The sequence below is a fragment of the Mytilus trossulus genome, chromosome 9 (assembly GCF_036588685.1).
Source record: "Mytilus trossulus isolate FHL-02 chromosome 9, PNRI_Mtr1.1.1.hap1, whole genome shotgun sequence".
NCBI lineage: Eukaryota > Metazoa > Mollusca > Bivalvia > Mytilida > Mytilidae > Mytilus > Mytilus trossulus.
In genome coordinates, this window is record NC_086381.1 from 34,263,896 (window position 1) to 34,290,562 (window position 26,667).

Genomic DNA, 26,667 nt, shown 5'->3' on the forward strand with positions numbered 1-26,667 from the left:
TCCGTGTTGAAGGCCGTACCTTGACCCATAATGGTTTACTTTTATTAACTGTTACTTGGATGGAGAGTTTTCTCATTGGGAATCTCACCATATGTTCCTACATGTATATCTATATACTATATGTATACCTTCTTCAATGTCGATGTGGCATGCAGTATATAGGCGAGACAGCCATTCAACAAACGCATAAATGGTCATCGAAGTGACTACACCTGCAAGCCAGACCTCCCCGTAAGTCGTCATTTGAGATCATCTGGGCACGCCCTAGCTGATCTCAAAGACCTTAACATCACAATCATAGACCACACCGATGGTTGATCAGGAGCCGAAATACTTGGTCGGGAAAGGGTTTGGACGAGAAAGTTGAGGACAGTTTCTCCAGAGGGCATAAATGAAAAAAAAACATAGACTGTTTATGACGCAGTTACACTATAGCCATTAGATTGATATTTTTTTCTGGTCTATGTTTTTTGGTTAGTTGTTATTGGCTTCGAATTAGTTTTACAGCACGTTCTTACAGATCGGTACTTGTTGCTTTACTGATGTTGTTACTCGTATTGCTCTGCTTCGATCAAAGGTTCGAGCCCTTTTCAACTCATAATAGTTTGTTGTCGGTGCTGTTGTACAATCACTGTCCCAGGTAAGAGTGGGGTTTGGCTTCTGCCAACAAGAACTACATGTATAACTCTGCCTCATTATGTATGTGCCTGTCTCGTGTCAGGTGCCTGTTATTGAGTGTTTGTCATTGATTGCTGTTTATCATATTACATTCCAGTTTGTTGTTTTGAACATAAATTATGCAATAGGTTTTCTCGTCTGAATTTGTTTTATGTTTTGAATAAACTATAATATACGGGTAATACTATAATTGTTGTTTTGTTTTTTATTTTCTTTGATTACCTTTGTCCCATCCCTTTTCTGTTTTCTGTTTTTATTACATAAGTGATTTCTACATTGGCGCAGTCAGATAGATCAACTTTATACATTGGACGTATCAGACGGAAATATTTACTAAGTATTTTAAAGAAAAGCCTTAATTCCAACGACGAATGCAAAGTCAGTGTTAACCGACCAAACGCAGACTTTTCCATATAGTCAATAGTTTAAAAAGTAGAAAGCCACAAGTAAATGCTTTGATCGTTGATAATAACGAGTAAGCCCAGTAAAATATTGTGTATATTAAAATCTCGAATTGAGACCTTCTATGCGGGAAAATTTAGCAAGACTCCTGTGATAAACTGAAGGTTATTTTTTGCGATACAAGAATACAGTATAATAATGTTTAAAATATTTATTAAAAAATGATAGTTTATATAAGAATTATACATATATTCTCCACCGATTTTGAATTAACCAATCACTTAAGGAATAAACCAACCCTGTACTAAACAGATATAAATTCTGCTCTTGTTTCTATTCCCTTGTTATTTTCGTCCATCATTGGAATAATTATCTCGCCTTCAACATCGTCCTGCAGACCAACCTTTCCATTGTCATTGATTGATCGTAATGATGATTTACACACCTTGTAAGTCACAGCTGATGTCAGGCATTGGTAATATATGTTAGTTACCGATCTCATTCGGTCTCTGAAATAAAAAAAAAAAAAAAGCTGGTAAAGCAGATATTTTAAAGACACAAGTTTTTAGTGTGAATTTTGTATTATTATTTTTTTTTAATAATATACAACCGTATGGCAGAGGAAATTACATTTTGAAGGATAACTTCGCTAAAATATAATCCAATAATAATATAAATACTATTATTTCGTTAAACAAAAGAGCCATCAGAAATCCATCCAACCCGAATCCCAAAATGAAAGTGCAAATTTAATTAAACAACTTATTTGTATTTTTTTCATCTATATACTTACGAAAACCAATCAAATGCAAATAAAAGAGATGCTGCCTCAGGTGGAATCCCTATAGCCGACAGTAAAATAATGATAGTGACGAGGGATCCACTTGGTATGGATGGCACAGCAAATGACATCAGCGTAACTAACAAACTGAAGAGAAAAGAATCTATGTATAACGAGGTGATCTGCACGATTGTGAAAATGTGATGTTTACAAATTTTAGAGGTCGTGTATGTTCTTATATTTTGAATTTATACAGAAACTGAGGCTTTAACTCCCTCAGAAAAAGTGGCTTTAGATAAATATTTGTTTGTTCTTTTGGTTATAAGCTCCTCAATGCTTTCGGTTCTTATTCATTCTTGGCTTTCGAATATTCGGCTTTGAGCCTTCTTGGGTAAGGCAAATCCAGAAAAGCCTTTCGGAAGCATAAAATTTATAAGTTTTTTTTTTAATTTTTCTATTTCATGCACGAGGAAGGCATACTCGCTTGCAATTTGAAAGAGATGAGATAAATTTTGTTTTTCATTTTAATTTTTGTTGGCAGTTAGCCTCTTATGTTTCTACGTATTCATACACCACTTGCTTTTAAATATATTTGAGTATAAGCGTTTCTAATAAAGAAAGGTTAAGAACTGCGATTGCGTTTTAACGCCACTCTTAAGCACCACTTTTGGGGCTATCTCGTGGCGGCCAGTTTTTATCGGTGGTGAAAGACAAAATGTAAGGAGATAGGCACCGAACTTCAATAGGAATACTGATAATTCTAGTCAATCATATATTGGATAAGAGTTTATCCGCACCTTAGAGAAAGTGGTGTTCGAGCTCACAACCTTAGTGTTGACTGTCTAGTAACTACAGTAGACGAACTTATAAGACCGCTTGGCAACCTAGGCCCCTCTTTAGCAGGATTGAATGATTGTTTACTGTCCAAACATTGTATTAAACATAAGAAATAGCTTCAATTTACCAATATTTAAGAAAATTAGCTAAAATTTAATGAATTATTTTAGAATATCACAACTGTAATTGATTTTGTACATACATTATGAGTACTATTGATCCCGGATTCTGGTCTTGATTTTCTAGTTGTGAGATGAACACACAAGATGCTGATAGAAATATGCAGCTTCCAGTTCGTCCTATAGCTGCATTTAAAGGAACAATGAAGCGGGTTATACGTTTATCTATTTTATTATATGGTCCTTCTAATTTCCTCAAAGATTCAGGCATCGCTATAGATCTGGAAAATATATAAATCAATTTATTAAATGAAAATGATGTCTAAAGAATAAAGAAGGGAATATACAATGTAGATCATATAATTATATTGAAATTTCATAAATACTAGTAGATACACGTGTTAATATATCACTATTAACGAAGAAATCGTAGTTATTTGTATTTGTTACAGGCATTTTCTAAATTTAGGCATTTTGTAAAATGACTGAAATTTTTAGGCATTTTCTAAAATGCCTGGATGATTTAGGCATTTTACAAATTGACTATTTTTTTCAGGCATTTTATGAAATGCCTGAAAAAATTGTAAGGCATTTTACAAAATGCCTAAAAGACTAAAAATGAATGGAATGTACTCAAAATTTATCGACTAGAAATATCAAATAAATAATTTTATTCTATTGTTAAATATTGCATAAAATTTAAACAGTAAAAGTTTTATAATTTCAATTAAATCATTTACATAAACACTGACAATCATTTGTTGCTACATGTAATGTTTGGATGACAGCGACTGTTACACATTTGTCATGACTTTTTACAAAGACAACGTTTAGTGTTACATCTAGTCTTACCACTAGCACTACAGACAAATTTTGTGTAACTCTGACCATCACTCAAAGAAACGCTACTGACAGCTTTGCTAAAGGATATTTCATTATCATAATTTACACAATGAATAGCAATAAAATTACTGTCATATAGTTTAAACTGATTCCTGGTGTAAAGTCCAAGTAGTATTCCATCTTTAATTCCAAGTTTATAACCATGCTCTTCCTTTCCAGTAACAACAGCATACCTGCCAACTGTCACTATTTGCGGGGGATTTCCCCCATGGAGGCTTCCAAATTGAAATATTGAAAGAGCAATTTTGTCCACAATTTTAAACCAAACAGTTAATTTACAATGACTCTAGGCTTATAAAAGCATGAAGAAGCCACAAAACACTATTAAACTGTATTTGAAGGCCCCCTTGAAGGTTTTTTTGGGACTATTGACAGCCATCTTGCATGCAAAACCACCATGGGCATTTTCAAAAGTTGGCAGCTATGCAACAGCCATAAGGTTACGCGGGTCTCCTTTCCCTCGATCCACATGGGGAATTGCAACTTATACATTTTCTCCAACATACTCTTTCCGATAGATTTTTCATCCTGACATCTTGTTTTGTCATTGAGGCTGACGCATGCTTTCTCTCATTTCTGATGACCTCTTCGTTTGAACACAGGTGACAAGATATAGTATCAGATATGTTTCCTTTTGAACACAGCTCATGTATGTACTGTGCACAAGTAGAACACTGGATATTCGAAAACAGAGATTTTCACACACGGCACACACATGAACATCTAATCCTGTTTCCAGAGTTTCAGATAGTTTCTAGTTATAGACACTAAAACTAGTAAAACATAAAAACTTAACCTGCAGGCTAGATTTATTAAGAATAATCTTAAATTTATTTTAATCAATACTTTTTTGTAGGTTTACAATATATTTCTATAATCTAATTCATGTATTGCATATTAACACAATTTGCCTGAAACAGACCAGGCATTTTGTGTAATTTTCATTAAAAAATTCAGGCATTTTACAAAATGCATAAAAATTCAGTCATTTTACAAAATGCCTAAATTTAGAAAATGCCTGTAACATATTGATTTTTAATTTGCAAAATTGTATTTTTTTTTATAAGTATCAGCAAAAATGTTTTGAATGCCTTAAAGGGAAACTTCGCAAAAAAATCAAAAATTGATATTATGTCCATTCTGTATAAAAGTGCTCAAATTTATAAATATTAAAGTTTTATTCCGCTAGATAAGAGATCACCATCGATTTTAAATTTTGAGTATCAGTTCTGTGCCTTCCGCCATTTTGTTACCTTGTCCAAATAAAAATCACGATATGTCTATAAACCACAAAGAAACAAAACTACAGTAACCGATGTAGTCTTAACTACGTGTCGATATCTTGGCAATCGTACGGTTGTTTTATCTGTATAACTAACTTGATACGGAAAATGTTCTTATTTTTTAAATAAGCATATAGTCTGTTATTTTTTAACTGTTTATATTGGAATTAGTTAAAAAGTCAAAGTTCTAATCATAAATAAGTGTTCCGTGAAAATTGTTTTCGAAAATCTAATTCGTTCATAATTCTTTAAAGTAATATACTTTTTTCAAATAAATTAGGATCTTCGCTCCACTGATCACCCGCATGGCTTAAGATATTACTCCCAAAGGTATTGTGAGGGGTGTAAGGTGACACGTCCAGGTATTCAAGCGATTTCCTGTCGGGCTTGCAAGTTCATGCATCGTTTCACTTCTGTAGGTATTGATCAGTGTACACGGCCGATAACTTATAACTTTCCATTTTGAACTATCAGGTGCATGTATAATATACATCTCTGTCTTACGTGTCCGAAAGTGATATAATATACTAGTCATTACTTAACTCATACGCTTGTTTATAAATAAAATTTCTGGTGTAAAGAATATTATTTATAAAAAAAAAATGATACAAAAAAAAAAAAAAATTGAAGATATACAAATATACGTATTTTTTCCAAGGGTTAATTTGGGAAAATCAGAGACATATAATTGTATTATATGTCTCTAGGAAAATGTAATATTTACTCGTTGTCAATGGTAAAGGACATAGTTGGATCATTCCAGAAATGTTGATTAAAAAAATGTGCGCACTTGTCGACGATTCGTTTATACGCCCGGATAGAAAGTTACGGAACTACAGCGCAATTTAAAATATATACATGTATACATTGAACATAAGAAAGAAACATACATTTTGTGCAAATTGGGGTAAAAGTTTTGTAAATAAACTAGTCCACGTGTACCAACAGTATGTAATCATCCAATTCGATAGACTATTGTATACCAAAAGAAGAAGAAGAAGAAGAGGACCAATTTGATTTAAATACAGGTCGATCTATAACTTGCTTTGGTTCATCGAAGTTATGAACATAGTAAAATCACAGATTTATATATCAATTAGATTGTTCTCGAATAAAGAAAGAAATTCGTCATCACCACAATTGTTCCGACATATGCAACTGGACGTACACTAATAATCCCCGAGGGATGTGAATATTTTCTAGGAAAGCTATTGAGTATCAAAGTTTCAAATCATTTTCGGGATTTATTTTCTTTCTTGATATTCAATGACATCAAATTTAAAGAATAAACTGCTTGTCAGATATTTGTCCGCTTTAGGGGTATTCTTGCCAGTTGAACAGACTTATAATTACATTCAAAAATAGGGAGAGATGACATTAAATTCGTTGTCTTTTGTTTTTAAACATCTTTGGTCAAATAGTTATTAAGTATTATACGTTGTGAGACGAAGACTATTTTAATAAGGACGTCCCCGATTATGATTAAATTTGGTTGACGTTTTTCACACTTGATAAAGAATATCTATTCGTAATTTTTCGATTCCATTCCAAAAAGACCTTAAATTTGCTGTCAATTTTTTATAACTTCTCAAGTAGAAAAATATTGTTTCTTTATTCGTTCATATTATATTCCGCTTCGGTAGAGTTATCTTCAGTGAGTTCCAGTTATTAATTTATACGTGGCTTTTAAAAAGTCTAAATCTAAGTGTTCTCATTCATTTATTTGCCTAATAAAGACAAATAAAAATACTTTGGTAAAGCTATTTATAATTTCTAAGTTCTCCTTTTTATTAGAAATCAATCAAGGGCAAAAGGTGTAAATCATTTCAATCGGACATATGATTTAAGTTTCCCGTCTTTAACCGAAAATTGTGTATTTCTTAGTAAATTAACTTATTTGAATTCTAATAAATAATAGCACCAAACATAATTAAATAATTCCACGGCGATCAATTTTTATTTGTCACCAACTTGAATATATATTTTAAATATGTGTATTGTCTTATAACTCACTGATCCGAATAGACAGTCACACCTGGCAAGGTGTACCCGAGAGGCGTGGTTAAATACCGAAGTGCAAATAACAATTTACCTTTCAACAAGCCATCTACGAGTATTGCCACAGAACCGTGAATACACACATCGTATCAACCAAGTCATAGCAGAGATAGTAAAAGGTCAATAAGAGTACACCAACATATTGTCTTTACAGATTATTGTACTCTACTTTGTTCACCTTATCAGTCCGAAAATATATTAATTAAAAATAAATTTATAACTTTTTGTGTTGTCTACAAAAATAATTCGAATATATACGTTTAACATAGAAAATTTATCTCATGAATATGTACAATTGAACGCCTGTGCGTTTTATCTTCTTATTATCGGATGGTTATTTAGATAAAGCATAAGTCATCGGCGCGCTTACGATTACGTTAAAATATGATTAAAAACCAAGACTTTTAATGATTGTATTTTAAATCCCGGCATGCAAAAACCAGGAGAAAACGTCACGACCTACAGGAAGTAGTTAATATTTTTTCATTAAATATTGAATTTCTCCTTTATTACTGCACATATAGCGATAAAACTTTGTGAATATATATATTATGTCATAATGAACATATTTAAACCATAAGTAAAAAATCGTGAATTTTCCCTTTAAGTAGAGTTTTTAAAGTACATATATTATATGTTTCATTATAATACACCAGTTTGATTGGCTAACAGCAATCTCAGCCATTTTGAAATAAATTTTCATTTCAGTGTGTTTTTACATCTTGTTTTTTATAATGTATTGTTTTATTTTGTATAAAACATAAATAAATGCTCACGTTAAAGTTGTGGCCAAGACTATCAACATTGGCTCTGCAAGAGACGTAAAAAACTTGAGAGGATTCCTTCTGACGATGACAACATATATAATTGGAAGAACGATAAACAAAGCTATAACCTGTCCCAACATAAAGGTTCCAATAAATATACCAAGTCTCATAAAGTTTCCTTGTAAATCGTCTGCTCCCGCGACTTCCCTCATGATTAAACTGGCAACCCCAATTGGCGTAAACCTTTAAGAAAAACATAATAATTTGAATACATAACAATCCATACGCTTTCAAATGTATACTCATGTTATTGTCTGGAAACCAAATGTCTTCGGACGACGACAAAGACGACCACCTATGATTATACAGACGCAACCTTTTGCTGTTTGTGCTATTTTACCTCTGTCTCAGGTTAGAGGTAGTATTGAGCGCTCACAAACATTTATCCCCACCACATTCTGTATGTGCCTGTCCCTAGTTATGAGCCTATAGTACAGTACAGGTGGTTGACATTGGTTCATATGTATTTTTTATGAATTAGGTCGGTCGTTTGTTTTCTCATTAGAATTGTTTCAAATTTTTCATGTTTGGACCGTTCAAAGACAATTACACGGTGATGGATTTTACTCGTTGCTGAGGATCGTACAGTATATCTAGTCGCTTGCTACCATTTTATTCTATTTCTGTTGAATAGTTGTCTCATTGCAACCACAACTCTTTATTTTTATACGTACTATGTGTATTAATGATTCTCGATTATTATGGAAACCTATTTAATTGAACAGCTTTTCGCATAATGTACTCCTATTTCCATAATATAAAACAAACCATAATATCTTTTCTAGAATAACAAGTACTATTTCAGTCGCTGCATAGAAAAACTTGAAAAATGGACGTCCAATTTTACCGGTAGCTGCTGTTGCCATCCCGAAAAATGAACTTATGACCAGTATTCCTAAAAAGGAAACAAAAGTAATAAACAGTAGTTCCGAAGTACTAGAAATAGTTGTTACAAGTTACATTAATTAACTATAATATAGATAAAGGTTGCATTTTTTAGTATAAGATAAAAACAGAAACATTTTCAAGGGGATTGTGGACTTAGTTGAAACGAATACTGATAATGACCAAATGACCAAATGATAAAAGTCTTATGACTGTAAAGTATGATGATTCATAACATATAATATAAATCAAAGTTACAAATGTTAAGACAAAAGTGCCACGACGATTTCCCAAGTCTTCAACAGAGTGTTGCTATGTACTAAATTGTACTTGTTAACAAGATTATGACATTAAACTGGATAGTTCTCTTATAAAGAAATTTTTATCCTATAGCAATACTATATGATATATTTCCAGCTATAAGAATGTTCTGATTGTTCAATTTGGTTTTATTTTGTATTATATTCAATAATTCCATATAATATGTTTCTTTTTACGTACCCAGCATATTGACACTATTTGAAGTACCGAGATTTTTGTTCTTTATAAAAGAGATAACATCCTGCGAGTGAGTCCCATTCATTGTTGTGTTGACAATACGCTCTCCGATTTCGTATTTCGTCATTGTCTGCAAAATGAGAAGTTATAATTTTTTGGAATAGTTCAAACATTAAAAAAATATGCTTAATGTATAACTGATTATAATACACTTTAATGGGTTTAATCCGAGGCTAGCAACAGTTACTCACCAAAAATGACAGAAAGTATTTTTTTGGAGTGTTTTTTTTAAAGCTAAATGGAAGAATCAAAATATTTAAGTCTTGCGTGTACGATTGTTCACTTACTATTTCAAATGCCTTTTTTCTTTAAGGAGGTAGACCTAGGTTATGGGAAATAACTCTTTAAATCATCAGTACGTTTATGTGGACCATTTTCATCAAAACATTCTAAGCTTATAGGTTACACAGATTATTTCCAATCTGTTTCAGGTAAAGGCTTTAAATACATTGATGAAACTTGACTTTTACAAGCGCATCACTGAAGTAAAGAGTTATCTCCCTGAACCAAGGTATATCCCCTTCAACTGTTTCAAAGCATAAATTCAAATCAAAGCAAAATGTCAAATTTAAAACGAAATCAACGTTTACTCGTGATATAATTAATATGTTATTTATTTGAGTTGTTTGAATAAAAGTTACTTGAAACATTATAATTTTTTTATGATCATGAGATTTTGATACTATCATAATGTGTAAATATAAAATAATCTTACAACTTGAAAAGTAGCAGCGACCAAATTTCCTGGTAAAATATTTCTAAAAAAGAAAATAACATTGGAATAGGTCATTGTAAATTAGGCCTTTCGTTCAATTTTGAATGTTCAAATTTGTCAAATATGTTCTTGGTCTGGTATATTTATTCATAAAGGGAAATTATTTGGTTAATTGGTCAATAAATGGGGACTTGGCTTGGTCATTGTTGAATGCAGTAAAGTGATATATAGTTGCTTTGTATTCTGGTGGATAGTTGTCTCATTATGGAACACACATGAATATAATCAATCTACTTATTGTGTATTGCTTTACATATTTCAATATCGATAGTCCAAGCAAAATTCTATTCCATGTACTATTTCAATGATTATGCTAGGAACAAAGATGTCGACACAAAAATTATTGAGGATATATAGAGAAAAAAAAACATATCAGTTTTGTGAAGGAGCACGTGTTTTTATGCATTTCCTTTAATTATATAGCCATTGGAAAGTGGGGTCCAAATAACAAGACCCTTTTATCGCATATGAAGCATAGAATGGAACACAATATGAAACAGTAATGACATTATCTTATTTGATTTTCGTTTCATGGATCGCGTTACTGAGACAGAACTATCAAAGCAGAGAGCAAACTGTCAAACATTCTTCTTTTTCTCAGAAATGACGAGTCATGCCAAATTCAAGAGGAGTGCATGGATTCAATAATTAAAATCATAATTTTGACGGTATAGGTCTTATGGAACAAATCAGTATTTGTAAATAATGATTGGTAACTAAACAGCGAAAAAGAGACCAGCACTATCACCGTTGGTTCGCAAAGATACGTTATTCAATTTGGGGGAATACAATTTTGTTGCTAAACGTTTTTTTTTTAGAACCATGCTTTTTTTAGAAAATAGAATTTGTAATGAGGGAAAAAGGTGATGAGTTTCATGTTTTGGTAACTGTAACATGTACAGTTTATATCATATTAATCTTTGACTGATGCAAGCACGAATAAATCTATTATTCTCGATTTCTTTATGTAACGTACAAAACAAAATTAATGATATAATCTCGTAAAGAAAAATTATGAATTACTTCAAATAATCACATTTTTTTATACCGTACTATGTATTTGAGTTTTGCCTGTTCTGTCTCACTATGTTTTATCTTTTTTTCTTGTAATTAAATTGTACTCTTGTACCCCTGTGTGTTTGTCTGAGATAATAGATAGAACCTTGAAACTTGCATCTTATTTACATTCTTTGAAAAACAAGATGAGTTTAATAGATTTGGTAGTTATCTAAATTGTTCTTACATGTGTATATTTTGTTTTAGTTCAATGAACTAGTTACGAACATGACTAGTTTTTACATTACTGGCGTCGAAAAGCTGATGCCATTTTCATTTTCCCGCTGATGTGTTTTTAAATCTTCGCAATAAGGTCAAAAGTATAGCTACATCAAAAGTCCTTTATTATGATTTTTCAGGATTTTCTCTTCAAATATGACATTTACAAACCAAACTATCTAAAAACTGAGTAAGTCATAAAGGTATATTTCAATTCATATTACACAAGTACTCATTAAAATTGACCGTTTATTCAAATTTCTATACCCTTAATGAATCATCGAATGTACCATGGTACTGGTGTTAGTATGTAATACCTTAATAAATCGGCAAATACATCCTGTGTTTGTATGTTTGATTTTGCTGCAGAAACTGGTCTCAATTGTGATGATCTGCCACCTACAATGAAACGCTAATATGCATTAGCTTGTATTGTATATGAGTAATTAGAATAATCAATAAAGAAGATGTTTCTTTAAAAGAATAAATAAATATCGATTGAAAAAAATCTAGATAAGTTCGGATATATTTTACGAATAAAACGCAACTTTTTCCTGACGTTAAAAAAAAACACTCGCAAAACTTGTTCTTGATTATTGACAAAAATAGGTTCTATGACGGTAATAAGAGCATATTTTGCATGCTTATAACTATAAATAAGAATGATCCAATACAAAGTTTAAAAGACAGTATACAAAGAAAACTAACCTGGATTTATAACTACACATAGCACGGTTCCAAGTACTGTTCCAAAAAAGTTTGTTATCAAAATAAACGATATTCCCACCAAACTTATTTTCCCGTTAAACCTTGGGTCTAGTGATGCTGTCCCTACAAAAATAAGATGGTGTACATGTAAGTAACATATAAATGATTACTGGTAGTAACATGTCTATAGATCATACATAATTCCTCTGTATGCACATTTTTAAATAATATCACAAGGTCCTTTATTTTATTTTTTTGCATTATGAATACGTGAACCCGAGCACTAATTGCACAAAATTCAAATGCTCATAGTGCGGCGGCTGATAACATTATGTTCTCAATTTTCAACGATATTTTCTTTGTCCCTCGAGAACATAATCATTATGGAATTTTGATCTTTTAAAAAACTTCACGAATTCAAACACATATTCATAGAATTAAAATACCTACCAATACCTATGATAAAGTAAATATTAACTATTGAAAAATACTCTATGGTATAGAAACACGACGTTTAAAAGAGTAATCCCACAAAGTGCAGTATTAATCTAATAACATTTAGTTTAACTGCATTTACAATAGCATCAAACAATTCTGTGTCTGAGTGTATTTTCTGAAATGCTGATTATACCGAAAAATTCTGAAGATGGTTTTACATGTATCAACAAAACATCAATTTTGTATGGATCATATTGCTATTTCTAGTGTTGATCGAGGCTTGCAACATGCCATCTTTTCTTTCAAAACATGTGTATTGTAGGTTTAATCTTTGTTTAGGGGCCAGCTGAATGACGCCTCAGGGTGCGGGAATTTCTTGCTACATTGCAGACCTGTTGGTGACCTTCTGCTACAACTTTGTTTTTTTCTATGGTCGGGTTGTTGTCTCTTTGACACCTTTCCCATTTCCATTCTTAATTTTATTAATCGTAACAATTTGACGATAAAACTCCATCAGAAAACAGACGACAGAGCGTACAGTTTGAACAAGCAAAAACTCACGTCGGAAGTTTAGGGTGAACTGACTGACAAAAAAATAAAATTCAGATGATGACGGGGGAGAAAAGGTTGAAAAAGCGATGAATGCGTTAGAAGTTGGATGTGTACGGTTTGAACATTCGATAACTCCACCAGAGACAATTAAAGCACTGCAGTTGGAAAAAGCGATCACCCAATCCGGTAACGGATTTGCACGGTTCACCATTGAACAAGTGACATGCCCTTTTTTTTTTACTCAAAACTCCTGTCCTGCCTATTTTTTTTCAAATTTCATCCTAGCCCCCCCCCCCCCCCCCCCCCCAGAAAAATCAAATGGTAGCTCCCTAAAACAAATACTACTAGTAGAAGATTATGCACGGCCATGCACATTATAACACAAATAAGTGTTAAAGTTAAAACGTAGGTCGTTATCTTACGTCCAGAACGAATTAGTCAGATAAATATACATAAGAGTCAGAAGGTGAATAATTATACGTACTAATAATGAAAATGATAAGGTTGATAAAACTATAATAGTTGCAATAAAAAAAGTGCTGTCTAGACAAAATGAGTCTATAGTGTATGTATTCATGTACATGTAAATCATTTGGTATCTACTTATGACATTTAAAATAGTGTTGTCAAATCTTACACTTTTGACTAACCGGTTACTCGGATAATCGTTCGACCGATTAACCGGTTAACCGGTAGTTTAAGTTGGTTTTTGAGAGACGGATCAATAGTACCCTACACATAGATATAAGTTGTGGTATGAGTGTCAATTTGACAACCTTTCATCCAAGTCATAAATTTACGCTTTTAGAATGGAAGTTTATTCTTTGGTATCATTTAAAGCTTGCCTGTTAGGATTCCTTGTCGAAGTTTGACTTTTTATTATCAATTACACCGTATCAACTATTATAGAGTTTGTACCAACTTCAGATTGAAAAATATAAAAAAAAACTTCTTGATCTCGTAGAATTTAATATGTCTGAAATCTTGTTGTCTCCGAAAATAATGTGGAGTGTTTCAATTTGAAATAAATGATTATAAAACGAAGATGTGGTATGATTGCCATTGAGACAATTATCCACAAGAGATCAAAATGACACAGACATTAACAACAATAGTACACCGTACGACCTGTTTCTATGCTTTGTTTGCTTATTTCTGTAAGCATGTTACTCGTACTATCACGTATACACTGAGTATATATACATTCACGTTGGTTTGCATTTCACAAGTTTTGAGTTAATATTTCGTTTAAGTTAAGACTAAGTCTTGCACTACGGAGGTTGCACATTTAGATGTAGGTGTACACAATATTAGATCAACAATGAAATAATGAAGTAATTAGTAAAATTTAGTCGCATTACTGATTTTAAGTTTCTGTTAAAAAAACATGTAAACTAATTATGTTTCTTTAAGATCGTGACCGAGCTCTAATTAATTTTATGTTTTTAGGATTAACAATAGCAATCAATATACTGGACAATTCATCTGTCAAATTAATTACCACGATGACAATTTTCAAATAAAACATAACTATTTGATGATTTCAAGATAAATTTATATCAAATCTACCAAAATTGAAAAAAGTCCGGTTAACCGGTTAGCGTTTTTGGTATTCGGTCGTTCGACCGATTAACCGGTTAACCGGTTAATCGTTGACAACACTAATTTAAAAACAAACTAGATGTCGTTCATCCCCAAGGGTTGACTGGATATAGTAATATGTCACCTCTTGGTCTTTTCCCGACCTGAAATGAAACCCCTTGACATAGTAGGACTTTCGTTTAGGTGGGAATGGTCGTTAAATGGAGAGATATTAGATGTTTCGAGTAGAAAAAGGTTTACACTCTCTTTAACTTACGTTAAGAACCCTTGAAACAATTATTCTATTCTACTACTCCTCTGAAACCACACATAGTCGGAAATATTTGTGAAATGACGTATAACTTCGTCGACCTTCAATTATTTATATCCAAAAAACAAAAGTGCTAGTTGTAGTTGAGTTCTAATTTAGATGTAGGTGACTTTCTGTATTTCATCCGTCACTCATTGATAGAAAGTTGGCACATCGAAAGGTGAATCATCTACATGTACATACATGTATATATATATATGGTTACACCGAAGTTACATATACAACTTAACATATTTACAATTGTTTTTTAAGAATTTTTTTGTATTGATAATATAAAAAACAAGATGTGGTATGATTGCTAATGAGACAACTATCCACAAAAAGACCAAAATGACACAAACATTAACATCTATACAAGTACGTCACCGTACGGCCTTCAACAACGAGCAAAGCCCAAACCGCATTGTCAGCTATAAAAGGCCCAAATAAGACAATGGAAAACAATTCAAACGAGAAAAACTAACGGCCTTATTTATGTAAATTTTTTTAACGAAAGACAAATATGTAACACATAAACAAACGACATGCATCGAATTACAGGCTCCTGACTTGGGACAGGCACATACATAAATATTGTGGCGGTTTTAAACATGTTAGCGGGATCCCAACCCTCCCCTCACCTGGGACAGTGATATAACAGTACAACAAGACTGAAGACAAGCGAATACACGGTGGGTATGGTTGTCCTGCGAGAGAACGTACTGTGCTGGTGATTCGGTCCTGACGGGTGCTGGTGATCAATGAAAAAATGTAAACAAAGACAAAAATGATGCTTTTTGACGTTTTCACTCATGAAAAATGGAAGAAAACAGTTGAGATTTTTCAATTTCGTTTCTTATGTGTTCATATATAAACCATTAAAAAAATGACCCTCTAAACTGTTTCAGTAAGCGTAACACAAAAATGCTCATTTTCAGAAAATCTCGAACTGAAAAAATAAAACAAAAATACTCATAGAGTCCGCTTTCTATACCGCAATCCACACGACAAAACAATTTTGTGAAAAAACATTGCAATTTATTAAAATTAAGCATTTTCTCAATTTATTCATGTCCCGATACTGTGCTGGTGGGTCCTGTCATTGTGCTGGTGGGTCCTGATACGGTGCTGGTGATTTTGGATAAGAAGTTGGTCATATTTGAAACAAATGTTACAAAATCAATAAAATTAGCCAGATAATTGTTGCCAACAGGATCTATGACTCCTATTTTAGCTCTTGTGCATCCATTTGGCTGTTTAATATGTGTTTTCAAATAATCTGAACATGTATTACATAATAACACAAAAGGGCAACATCTTTCGTCCAATATCAGATAACAATATATAGTATCTAAAATAAGTTAAAAATTCCACAATACTAAATAATTCATTTTATGTGTCAATTTGTTCGAAAAAAGTCGAAAAGAAGAGACTTTTTTTAATGTCATGATTATATGTCGCTTTCTAGATCTATGCTTAGCATTTATTTCAGATGACATGGACTCCTCACCCTGATGACCTTGCTGCCTTTCATAACTTTATCTGTATACATATATTAAAAGATAAACAAAAGGCTGCATGCAACACGTATTTTTGTATTTAAAATGATTCGTTGTAACGAAAATATTTGTGGTGAATGGACACTGTGAGGGTCACAATCTTAAATTGCTTATAAATGTTGCTGGAACCAGTTTCGTTATCTGATCTGAATTTTCTGAAATGTGCAAGATAGATAGACATTTTGAATTTTTTTACTCGGTAATGAACCATTGTGTTGATCCCATGCTAAACATAACAAAAATCTCTGTACAAAGGTCTGTGAATTTTCTACAAAAATAGTGATTTTATTTTCACTAAATTCTCTTTTTCTAATAAATACAATAATGAACTATAAATAATAATGCTTTGCAAAAGTTTCCCCTTGATATATGTACAAAATAATATCTCTATTATTCATTGTCTGTGCTGTTTTGATATATACTATTGCAGTTTGCACATTTCGGAATTGACAGGCCACATGAGGGGTCATAAACCGTACACGAAAAGATAAAATATTGATATAAGTACTTAATTTGCATCTTTGAACCCCAACCCGGCTTGTTTTTTTAGGAGCCTGGGTGTCTAAAAATGGTCGATTACAGACAGCCGAGTACGCATTTTAATTTCCAGGCGTGTTATTGTTGATTGTTTAAGTCCTGAAAACGGATAGATGGAAACAAAAATGTTTGATATATCTGGCTTTAGATTCCGGTTTTTTTTTAAAATAAATTAAGGCTACATTTTAATATAATAATTCTATGAATTCACAATATAAAAAAATGCAGAAAAAAAATGAATGAAGTGAAATATCTTAGTAAGGAGTCATTACTACAGAGATGGTGTGTTTGACACACAAAACCTAAAAGCTTAGTGATATTACCAATATTAAAATAAAAGTGTATTTTAGTTGGGTATTTTTTCCATTTACTCATTTTCAATTAAAATCAAGGCACCTTTTCTTTTTATTCATGAAAAATATTTATATATAGAAAAGAAGGACACATTGTTCACTTCCTCCCCCGTAATTCTTTATCAAAAATATTTATTTTGAAATGAAAAAAGCTAAGAAATCGTAATTTTATTAGTGTTCTCTAGGTTATCCCGTCTTCATTCTCTGACATATTCTAGCCTGCCCTTTCATAAAATAGTGATTATTTTTTAGTGTTCTATCGAACTTTCGAAAAAAACAAATACCTGATAACCGTTTAGACAAAAAAATGTGTTGGAAAAATCTTACAGCAAGTGATTCTTAATAGCTATAAGATACATTTTTCTTTTACAATACAACTTTTAAATCTTACCGGAAACTATTTCAAGCTTTCACTGTAACCTCGCTCTAACTTATCCCCATCCCTCCCACTCCCCCCTAAAAAAACCACCAAACAAACAAACCCGCAATACTATACTATTGTCATTCTTATAGTCAGCACTCAATTGTTCACACACAAATGTGTTTTAAGCTGCTAAAGACATGATTCAAACGCTCAGAAAGTCCTTTTTTTAATATTTTTGCCCATCATTTTTATGCAAAACCTTTTACATTTTTATTTTATGGGTTATTGTTGAAGGTCGTACGATGACGTATGGTTGTTAACACATACTTCCTTTGGTTTCTTATGGAAATTTGTCCATTGACAACCAACATACCACATCATCTACTTTATATAAGTATTGTATAAATTACAACGTATTTTGGTGATCTTGCAAAATGATCGTAATCCCGAAAATCGTAAACATATTTTCTTATCTTAAAAGGGGGCAAGTAGGGTTCCATTAACAGGCCAATAAATAAGATAACAGTTAGTTTTAAAAAAATAAATAAATAGGGGTATTTTTTTTCTCTCATAATAACAGTATTCAGATTCACAACAATGTTAATTTCAAGAAAGCAGACAACAGCAGAATAAGTCAATAACAGTACAGCATCAATGATCTTGAATATATGCCACTTTTAACTAAAATATAAAGGCACAGAACCAGGACATATGAGCACAGAACCAGGACCGTTTTTCTTATCACCAGCACAGCGACAGGACAATTCCGTTTAACGGACTTGCACGACTTTTGCAATAAAATATTGTTGTAATATACTTTGCATGGTACTTATGACGCATCAGAGAAAAATTAAGCAGCAAAACAGTCGTTTTATTGCCGTTCTGATACAATGTAAACAAACCCACCAGCACAGAATCAGGACCCACCAGCACCCGTCAGGACCAAATCACCAGCACAGTACGTTCTCTCGCAGGACAACCATACCCACCGTGGAATAAAAACTGTATTTAATTTTACTAGTTTTTTCCTTGTTGATTGTTTAGCACTTCATTTATGCGGTTTTTAAAAAAATAATTTTAATGATCATTGGCTTTCAAATATGTGGTTTTGAGCGTTCCTAATGAAGATAAAACAAGAAAAGCGCGTCGGATTATAACAAAACAATTCACCCCCTGCCCCCCCCCCCCCCCCCCCCAAAAAAAAATAAATATGACAGATAATAACTAACGACAACCACAGAACTAATGTAACAGGCTCTTGACTTGTGACTGGTACATACATAATGTAATGATCTTTCACTTCGCACACTATACCCATTATAGAACAGTGGTTTAACAGCGCATCATAAGAACAAACTGTAAAATTCAGTATCAATTTGCTTAACTCAAAATATCGGTTTGAGGCACACAAAACAACAAAACAACAAAACAATAGACACGAAGCACCGAAATAAAAGTACTCGCAGTAACTGAAAGCTAATTCAAAGCTTATCTATGAATAAATAAACAAATACTCTATATAAGTCATGTTCATCCAAACAAAATTATTAATCTGAACAGTACACATTCAATGGATTTAGTATTATTTAAAGAACGGTATAAACAGTTTAAAACGCATCACATTGTTAACCACGTCTACTATCAATTTTTTTAAACAAAAAAAGCGTTATTCATAATTCGTTAAAATCATTCACAGTTCAACAGGGTCGTTCCAAAGGTAGGTTACAGGGGGAAAATTCAGCCATATTAAAAGGGGTCTGATGTACAGTAGTTGTCGTTTGTTTATGTAATACATACGTGTTTCTCGTTTCTCGTTTTGTTTATATAGATTAGACCGTTGGTTTTCCCGTTTGAATGGTTTTACACTAGTAATTTTTGGGCCCTTTATAGCTTGTTGTTCGGTGTGAGCCAAGGCTCCGTGTTGAAGGCCGTACTTTAACCTATAATGGTTTAATTTTTAAATTGTTATTTGGATGGAGAGTTGTCTCATTGACACTCACACCACATCTTCCTATATATATTTCCCTCCCAACCCATTATAAAGGGGGAATGGTCCAACCATATGTCCCCATCCTAATGCATTGATCTTTCAAAAAAAAGGGGGCAACCCCCTGATTTCTCCCCTGGATCTGCCACAGTTGACTTCCATGACTTAAAAAAAATCAATTACTAACACATGTAGTTTGAAAAGGAAAAAAACTCCAATTTATTGTATAAAGGTCGTAAATTCCTTTTCCCTTTTTTGTTTTCCCTCTTTGATTTGTACATTTTTCCCCCTGATAAGACCAAGTGAATACAATGTTTTCTAAACATGGAACAACAAAATTATCCCTATTTGCATATTACGGTAATTATCATAGGGCAAATATCAAAGCTTCAAGCGAAAGCTGTATCCGCGAAAAAGCAACAACACCCACCAATATGTTGCTTTGAGAGGAATCGTTCAATTTTAAGAATTTTTTTTAAGAACTGCAATTTTCTGCAAATATTTAGAAATACACTTCTTAATTTGTTTGATTTAGAATAATTATTGATTTCTATTCTTCGAGGTTTATATGATTTAAAAAAATATAATACAAGACTGAATAAGAAAGAGAATCATTTTGAGAAATGATGAGTAATTTCACTCGTATAGTACATATTAGCAGGACTTAAAGAATTTTAAAAGTTACTTAGTACCTGATATTATGGAAGATGCTACCAGTGGCACAATCATCATTTTAATCACATTAAGGTACAGCTCACCAAGGATACCTGTGGAACAATAGACATTTTGCATTAGTTTTGTAATAAATTCCTTTTAATATATATGTATTTTAAAAGTTCTCGTTAAGAATAAATTACCACAAATAAAACTCATATTGCAATTTTGCACTTAGAGCTATTTATCAACTTATTTCAAGAACAAATTGTAGTAATATTTTCACGTCTAGAAATTTGTTGATGAGGTAAAATTTCTAATCAAATTATATTTATAACAAAACGTATTTGTACAAAAAAGTAAAATCACAAAAATACTGAACTCGGAATGAAAATTCAAAACGGAAAGTCCGTAATCAAATGGCAAAACCAAAAGCTAAAACACATCAAACGAATCATATTCCTGACTTGGTACAGACATTTTCTTAATAGGTAGAAAATGATATCCATATGTATTGATATATATAGAGAAACTTACCGATCCACATAAGAGCATCTGCAGAAGGGTGAAGTTCACGGACAGAAATTCCAATAGCGAATCCAATGATAACTCCAATCAGTGTTAAAATCACCAAGAGATTGGTTTTTATGAAATATAAACAACTTTTATCACTTGACGCCATTTTCACTCTTGTAGTAATTTGATACTGTTAACTGTCAGTTTATCAGTACATAGCCCGTGTTCTAATTGTATGAAATAAACTCCAGATATAGGTACATTGTAGTCTCGATATTGTAGTATCAACACTTGCCCATTAACCTGTTGATGTAGTCTGCATAACAAATGTATATATTTACTATCAAGCAATAAAAACAAATGTTTCGTCTTTGACATATGCTTCATTGTACAACGACATTACTGTTCGAGAATTGTACAAAACTAATTTATTAAACTGTCTGTTTTATTCCGGAGTTCATTTGTCAAGACATGATATTGTTTTGACATGACCCACAGATAAAGCAATATTTACGAAGAGACAATTGCATAATATAACATGCAAACAAGTCAATAAATACAATATAAGAGTGTATTTCTTTCTGTTACACAAACGATTAAGCGAGCACACGTACGTTTGCAAACTTTGCTTACACTTTGAACATTTTGAAACTATGCACTTACTCTAGCTAAAATACGTAGTATTATTGTTGTTCATCGTTGATTAGTCAGTATAAATACACTGCATTTGTCTTGAACTTCAATCTTGAATTAACTTTGATCTACAAGTGTTTTTCCTCACTCGAATCGGATTTTTCATTAACATGTGGTTTCTGTAAACATATGAAAGTGACCCAAAAGTAGATAAATAGTGTACGTAATTTTAAGAAAAAAAATGAAAATAAATGTATTCTATATCTACAAACCATAAGTCTTAAATTAAAAAGTCATGGAGGAAACGAAGTAGCAATTTATCTCTCTTGTTCAATAATTAAATCTAAACACAATGATATTAATTTGATAATTTCAATCATTTATTTGTAGATGGCGATTATAACTGCAAAATAGTGTTACCAGACATTCTCTGTAGCTACTTTGACCCAGGAACAGTATATTCATATATATATTTTTTTAAATATTCAATCTTTGTAATAGAAAATGAGAGTGTAGAAAGTCTTTCATTGTTGTGTAAAATTCATACATGTTTCTTTTACTTTGCATCAAAATTTGTTGTTTATACTTTGAAATATTCGTATATTTATAGATCTTGCAGCTAACAATGGTAAAACTTCCCCTTTCATGTTCCAGTCAATTACTTGATCATCATATACTAGTACAGAATCATTCATTAGAAGGTTCGATCTACCCCGAAAAGAGCAGGAACCGAGACCTGTCAGTACAAATAATAGAAGGAATTTACCAGCCTAATATGGAATGAATAATATACTTCAAACACAACTATCTACCACTCCTTCTCCAACAACATGTACATCAACATCATCATCTCATAATTATATTACAACATCTAATGACAATGATATGCAGGGGAAAGATAGACTTGTTGTCAAACCATTAATTATACAGTCACACATAATATGACAGAAAAGCAGAAATGTTGTTTTTTTGAAATAGTAATCAATGCTTATAAGTAAAAAAATAAAAGACCAACTGAAAAATTGGCTTCCGGCTTTTAAGTGAAAAGAAGATACCAAACTTTCCTTATCTGCAAAATGATTTGATATAAATGGAAGATGAACACAACCATTCTGGAGCCAGCAGAAAGTGGGAATTCATTGATGAAATAAAGACCGTGTGGGTGACCAGATTAATGTCCGTCCCCGGAATGCGTCAGTGACAGAAATTTCAGAAGATAACGATACACCAATCTTCTGCAGATGACACACACCAGGGTTAAACTAGTCAAAACATTTACTTCATTTTATCATCGGTACAAGGACATCGTTTTTTAATATAATTCAACATGCAGACATCTTATACTCACATCTGATTTTTATGGTAATATTCTTTACAAAGCACAAATATGTCGACTTTCACCTTAAAATCTTACAAAACCTTTTTAACAGACTCATTAGGAAGAGATATACTTACGATACTGTTGTCAAGTCATTGAGATTGCATATTGTGGATTCACTTATAGCGTCTTTGCATCGGAAATAAACACATTTATTGGCATGACACGAGTTATGTTCTCATATATTTTATTATGGTATAATACAAAACCCCTAACGAGTAGGATTGCACTTGATATTCATATAATGAAGACATACATTTGTAATCTTTCAATCAGTTTAATTGAGGTCTGGAGCTGCTAGTAACTGCGAGTAGTCCTTTGTTAATTTATGTATCATTGTCATTTTGTTTAGTTTCTTTTGTTACCTATTATGACATTGGACTCGGACTTCTTTTGAACTGAGTTTTCCTGTGCGAACTGTTGTGTGTTTGTTATTTTTCTACATTGGCTAAAGGTAAATGGGGAGGATTGAGATATCAAAAAACATGTTAAACCCGCCGCATTTTTGCGCCTGTCCCATGTCAGGAGCCTCTGGCCTTTGATAGTTGATTTTTAATTTTAGTGTCTTGTGTATATTTCGGAGTTTATCATGACGTCCATTGTCACTGAACTGGTATACATTTTTATCTGGGGACCAGCTGAAGCATGCATCCGGGTGCGAGAGTTTCTCGCTGAATTGAAGACACATTGGTGGCCTGCGACTGTTGTCTGCTCTATGGTCGGGTCGTTGTCTCTTTGACACATTCCCCATTTCCTTTCTAAATTTGACTATTCAAGATAACGAAGTAATTCATTCGTTTGCTCGTGAACAGTTAGTAGTACTGCGCATGCAACCAGAGTTCATTTTTCTAAACTTTAAAATTCCAGAAGAACACATACTTAAATTATATATCGAAGGAATGAGGAATAAAAGTTTGGTCGTAAAAATCTATAGTGGTCACATTTTTGTGAAACAGAGGTCAAAGGTCAGACCTAAAAATATCAGAGGACAAAAAGGATATTTTGCAATAGAATGTTACAAAAACTGTCCAATCATAAGTATGTGCTATAAACGATGTTAAAACGACAAATTTGACCACTTTTATAAAGAGCTGCTATCATATTATCCCGTCGTTATTTTCAGATCTTTAAATTGCTTATTTCAAGCTTCTTAAAAATAGTACTGTTTTACGAAAACACATGGGGATGCCTTCTACACAAGTGTTCACCTATCTAGAAAGACTTTAGTCAGTAAATAAACTCATCAAAGAAACCAGAATTATTTCCAGACAATAAAAGAGATAAATGCATTATTTTTCCGAATTTCAGTAAGTCCAGCGAGCAAAGGCAGTATGTAAATTTTTACCAAAATCTATTCGATAGCCCATTTTTACTGTAATGACTGAATCGAAATTAGAAATTGTTGCTTGGTGTTTGCTTAATTGAAAAATACTGAAAAAAAGATTAAATAAATCATCAATACAAGATGAGCCCCTACTAGTTAAAACTAAGCTGTAATTACAGAAATCATAACATCAAACAACTGAGGTATGAGCTACAGCTATATCATTTGTCATGTTGTAAATATGTTTTTCGTTGCTATAGCATACATAGTATATATGCTTTTTGCAATAAAGTATTCATTCATTCATTCATTTATATATGAACAACGCATTTGCAAGCTAATCTGATTAAAATATTAATTAAAAAAATATAGCTATTGTACGAGTAAATATTAAAACAAAACATCAATATATTTATTAATCATTTACCTTAAAAATCTATGAAAATCAACGAATGTGCTAGGAAACGGATTAATAGAAGTAAACAGCTTGTTTCCAGGTCCTGATAATTGTCAATATGTTTATACCAAATTGTGCATATAAAACCTGAAAAATTTAACTGATACACGTTTGAGCTTCCTTAAAAGCTATATACTGCTTCGCTCAAACCTTATTTAAGGTAATATGTGTGCAGGTGGTTGTTGAAAAAGTATTGGAAATATGTTTTTTTTTTACATACTGATTGCTATAGAATGAATGTACCTTAAGAGTGTGCGTTATACACCCATCCTTTAAAAGATTTAAATTACTTGTTGAAAATTAAAACAATTATAACAAGTAATCCTGTGTTAGGATGCTAACACAAAAGTCACCAAAACGGACCCCACATCATTGTTCTGCGGTATCATTGATGCCAAATAATGTGTGTGTAAAGTTTAATTCAATATGAAGAATTTTATTTATTTTTGACATTTTTGCTGTTTCCATGGCAACGGCGGCCATTTTGAAAATTTCAAACTCAAAATTAAAGTCTACACAAGTAAGGCAACATTTGTTATAAGTTTCATTAAATTTGAAGCATTTTGATTTTTTTCATATTTTTGCTGTTTCCATGGTTACGGCGGCCATTTTGAAAATTTCAAACTCAAAAGTCAATTCTACACAAGATAGTCAACATTAGTTATAAGTTTCATTAAATTTGAAGCATTTTGAAGTTTTTCATATTTTTGCTGTTTCCATGGTAACGGCGGCCATTTTGAATATTCCAAAGACAAAGTGCTGCTGCAAATTGTTCTCTCCATAATTATATACCATCATTTACCATTAAATGTGTCTAGAATAAATTTAACTTTGATGTTCTGGAATGTTCCATGAAAATTCACCCCCCTAAAATTATGCCAGGAGACCCCCTACTGAAATAAAAAAAGTTCCATGTTGAAGCAGACTAGTGTCTCTTAATATTCATAGAAGTAATCATTATTCCATCTACTCTACATACAGTAGGAAATTTAAGAAATGTAAAAAAAAATTGACCCCACCCATCTTTGAGCCCCCCTAATTATGCCAAGATGACACCCTGGTATCACGGACATTGGGTTCTGCAACCCCCATGATGCAGACTTATACCCAGATTAAATATAAAGTTTTCATCCTCTACTGCTTTAAAGAAAATGGTAGGACAGTTTAAGGGGTCAGAAAGAGAAGAATAAGAATAATAATAACAAGTAATCCTGTGTTAGGATGCTAACACAAAAGTCACCAAAACGGACCCCACATCATTGTTCTGCGGTATCATTGATGCCAAATAATGTGTGTGTAAAGTTTAATTCAATATGAAGAATTAAAATTGTTTTTGACATTTTTGCTGTTTCCATGGCAACGGCGGCCATTTTGAAAATTTCAAACACAAAATTAAAGTCTACACAAGTTAGGCAACATTTGTTATAAGTTTCATTAAATTTGAAGCATTTTGATTTTTTTAATATTTTTGCTGTTTCCATGGTAACGGCGGCCATTTTGAAAATTCCAAACTCAAAAGTTAATTCTACACAAGTTAGTTAACATTAGTTATAAGTATCATTAAATTTGAAGCATTTTGAAGTTTTTCATATTTTTGCTGTTTCCATGGTAACGGCGGCCATTTTGAAAATTCCAAAGTGTCACTTTTGCTGCAAATTGTTCACTCCATAATTATATACCATCATATACCATGAAATGTCTCTAGAACAAATTTAACATTGATGTTCTAGAATATTCCATGAAAATTCACCCCCCTAAAATTATGCCATGGAGACCCCCTACTGAAATAAAATTAGTGCCAAGTTGAAGCAGACATGTGTCTCTAAATATTCATAAGAGAATATATAATTCCATCTACTCTACATACAGTGGAAAATTTAGGAAATGTAAAAAAAATTTGACCCCACCCATCTTTGAGCCCCCCTAATTATGCCA

General features: G+C 32.3%; 1 protein-coding gene across 1 annotated transcript; it reads right to left on the reverse strand.

The window, feature by feature from the left end:
- Positions 1–1,276: 1,276 nt before the first annotated feature.
- LOC134685629 (excitatory amino acid transporter 1-like) lies at positions 1,277–21,210 on the reverse strand. The gene is made up of 11 exons (XM_063545553.1): positions 20,962–21,210; positions 20,463–20,537; positions 12,090–12,212; positions 11,699–11,780; positions 10,047–10,089; positions 9,275–9,401; positions 8,657–8,783; positions 7,838–8,071; positions 2,901–3,098; positions 1,874–2,008; positions 1,277–1,589 (listed from the first exon to the last, which is right to left on the reverse strand). Exons 1-11 carry the CDS (start codon positions 21,104–21,106, stop codon positions 1,385–1,387), a joined length of 1,494 nt encoding a protein of 497 aa, XP_063401623.1. The 5' UTR covers positions 21,107–21,210; the 3' UTR covers positions 1,277–1,384.
- Positions 21,211–26,667: the final 5,457 nt, after the last annotated feature.

Bases quoted from the DNA above. Each gene is read 5' to 3' on its own strand.
- LOC134685629 (XM_063545553.1), bottom strand. From the start codon at position 21,106: ATGGCGTCAAGTGATAAAAGTTGTTTATATTTCATAAAAACCAATCTC. The intron at 9,402-10,046 runs GTAAGATTATTT...CTCATTTTGCAG, and splicing joins TCGCTGCTACTTTTCAAGTT to ACAATGACGAAATACGAAAT. The intron at 8,784-9,274 runs GTACGTAAAAAG...TTTCCTTTTTAG, and splicing joins AAATAGTGTCAATATGCTGG to GAATACTGGTCATAAGTTCA.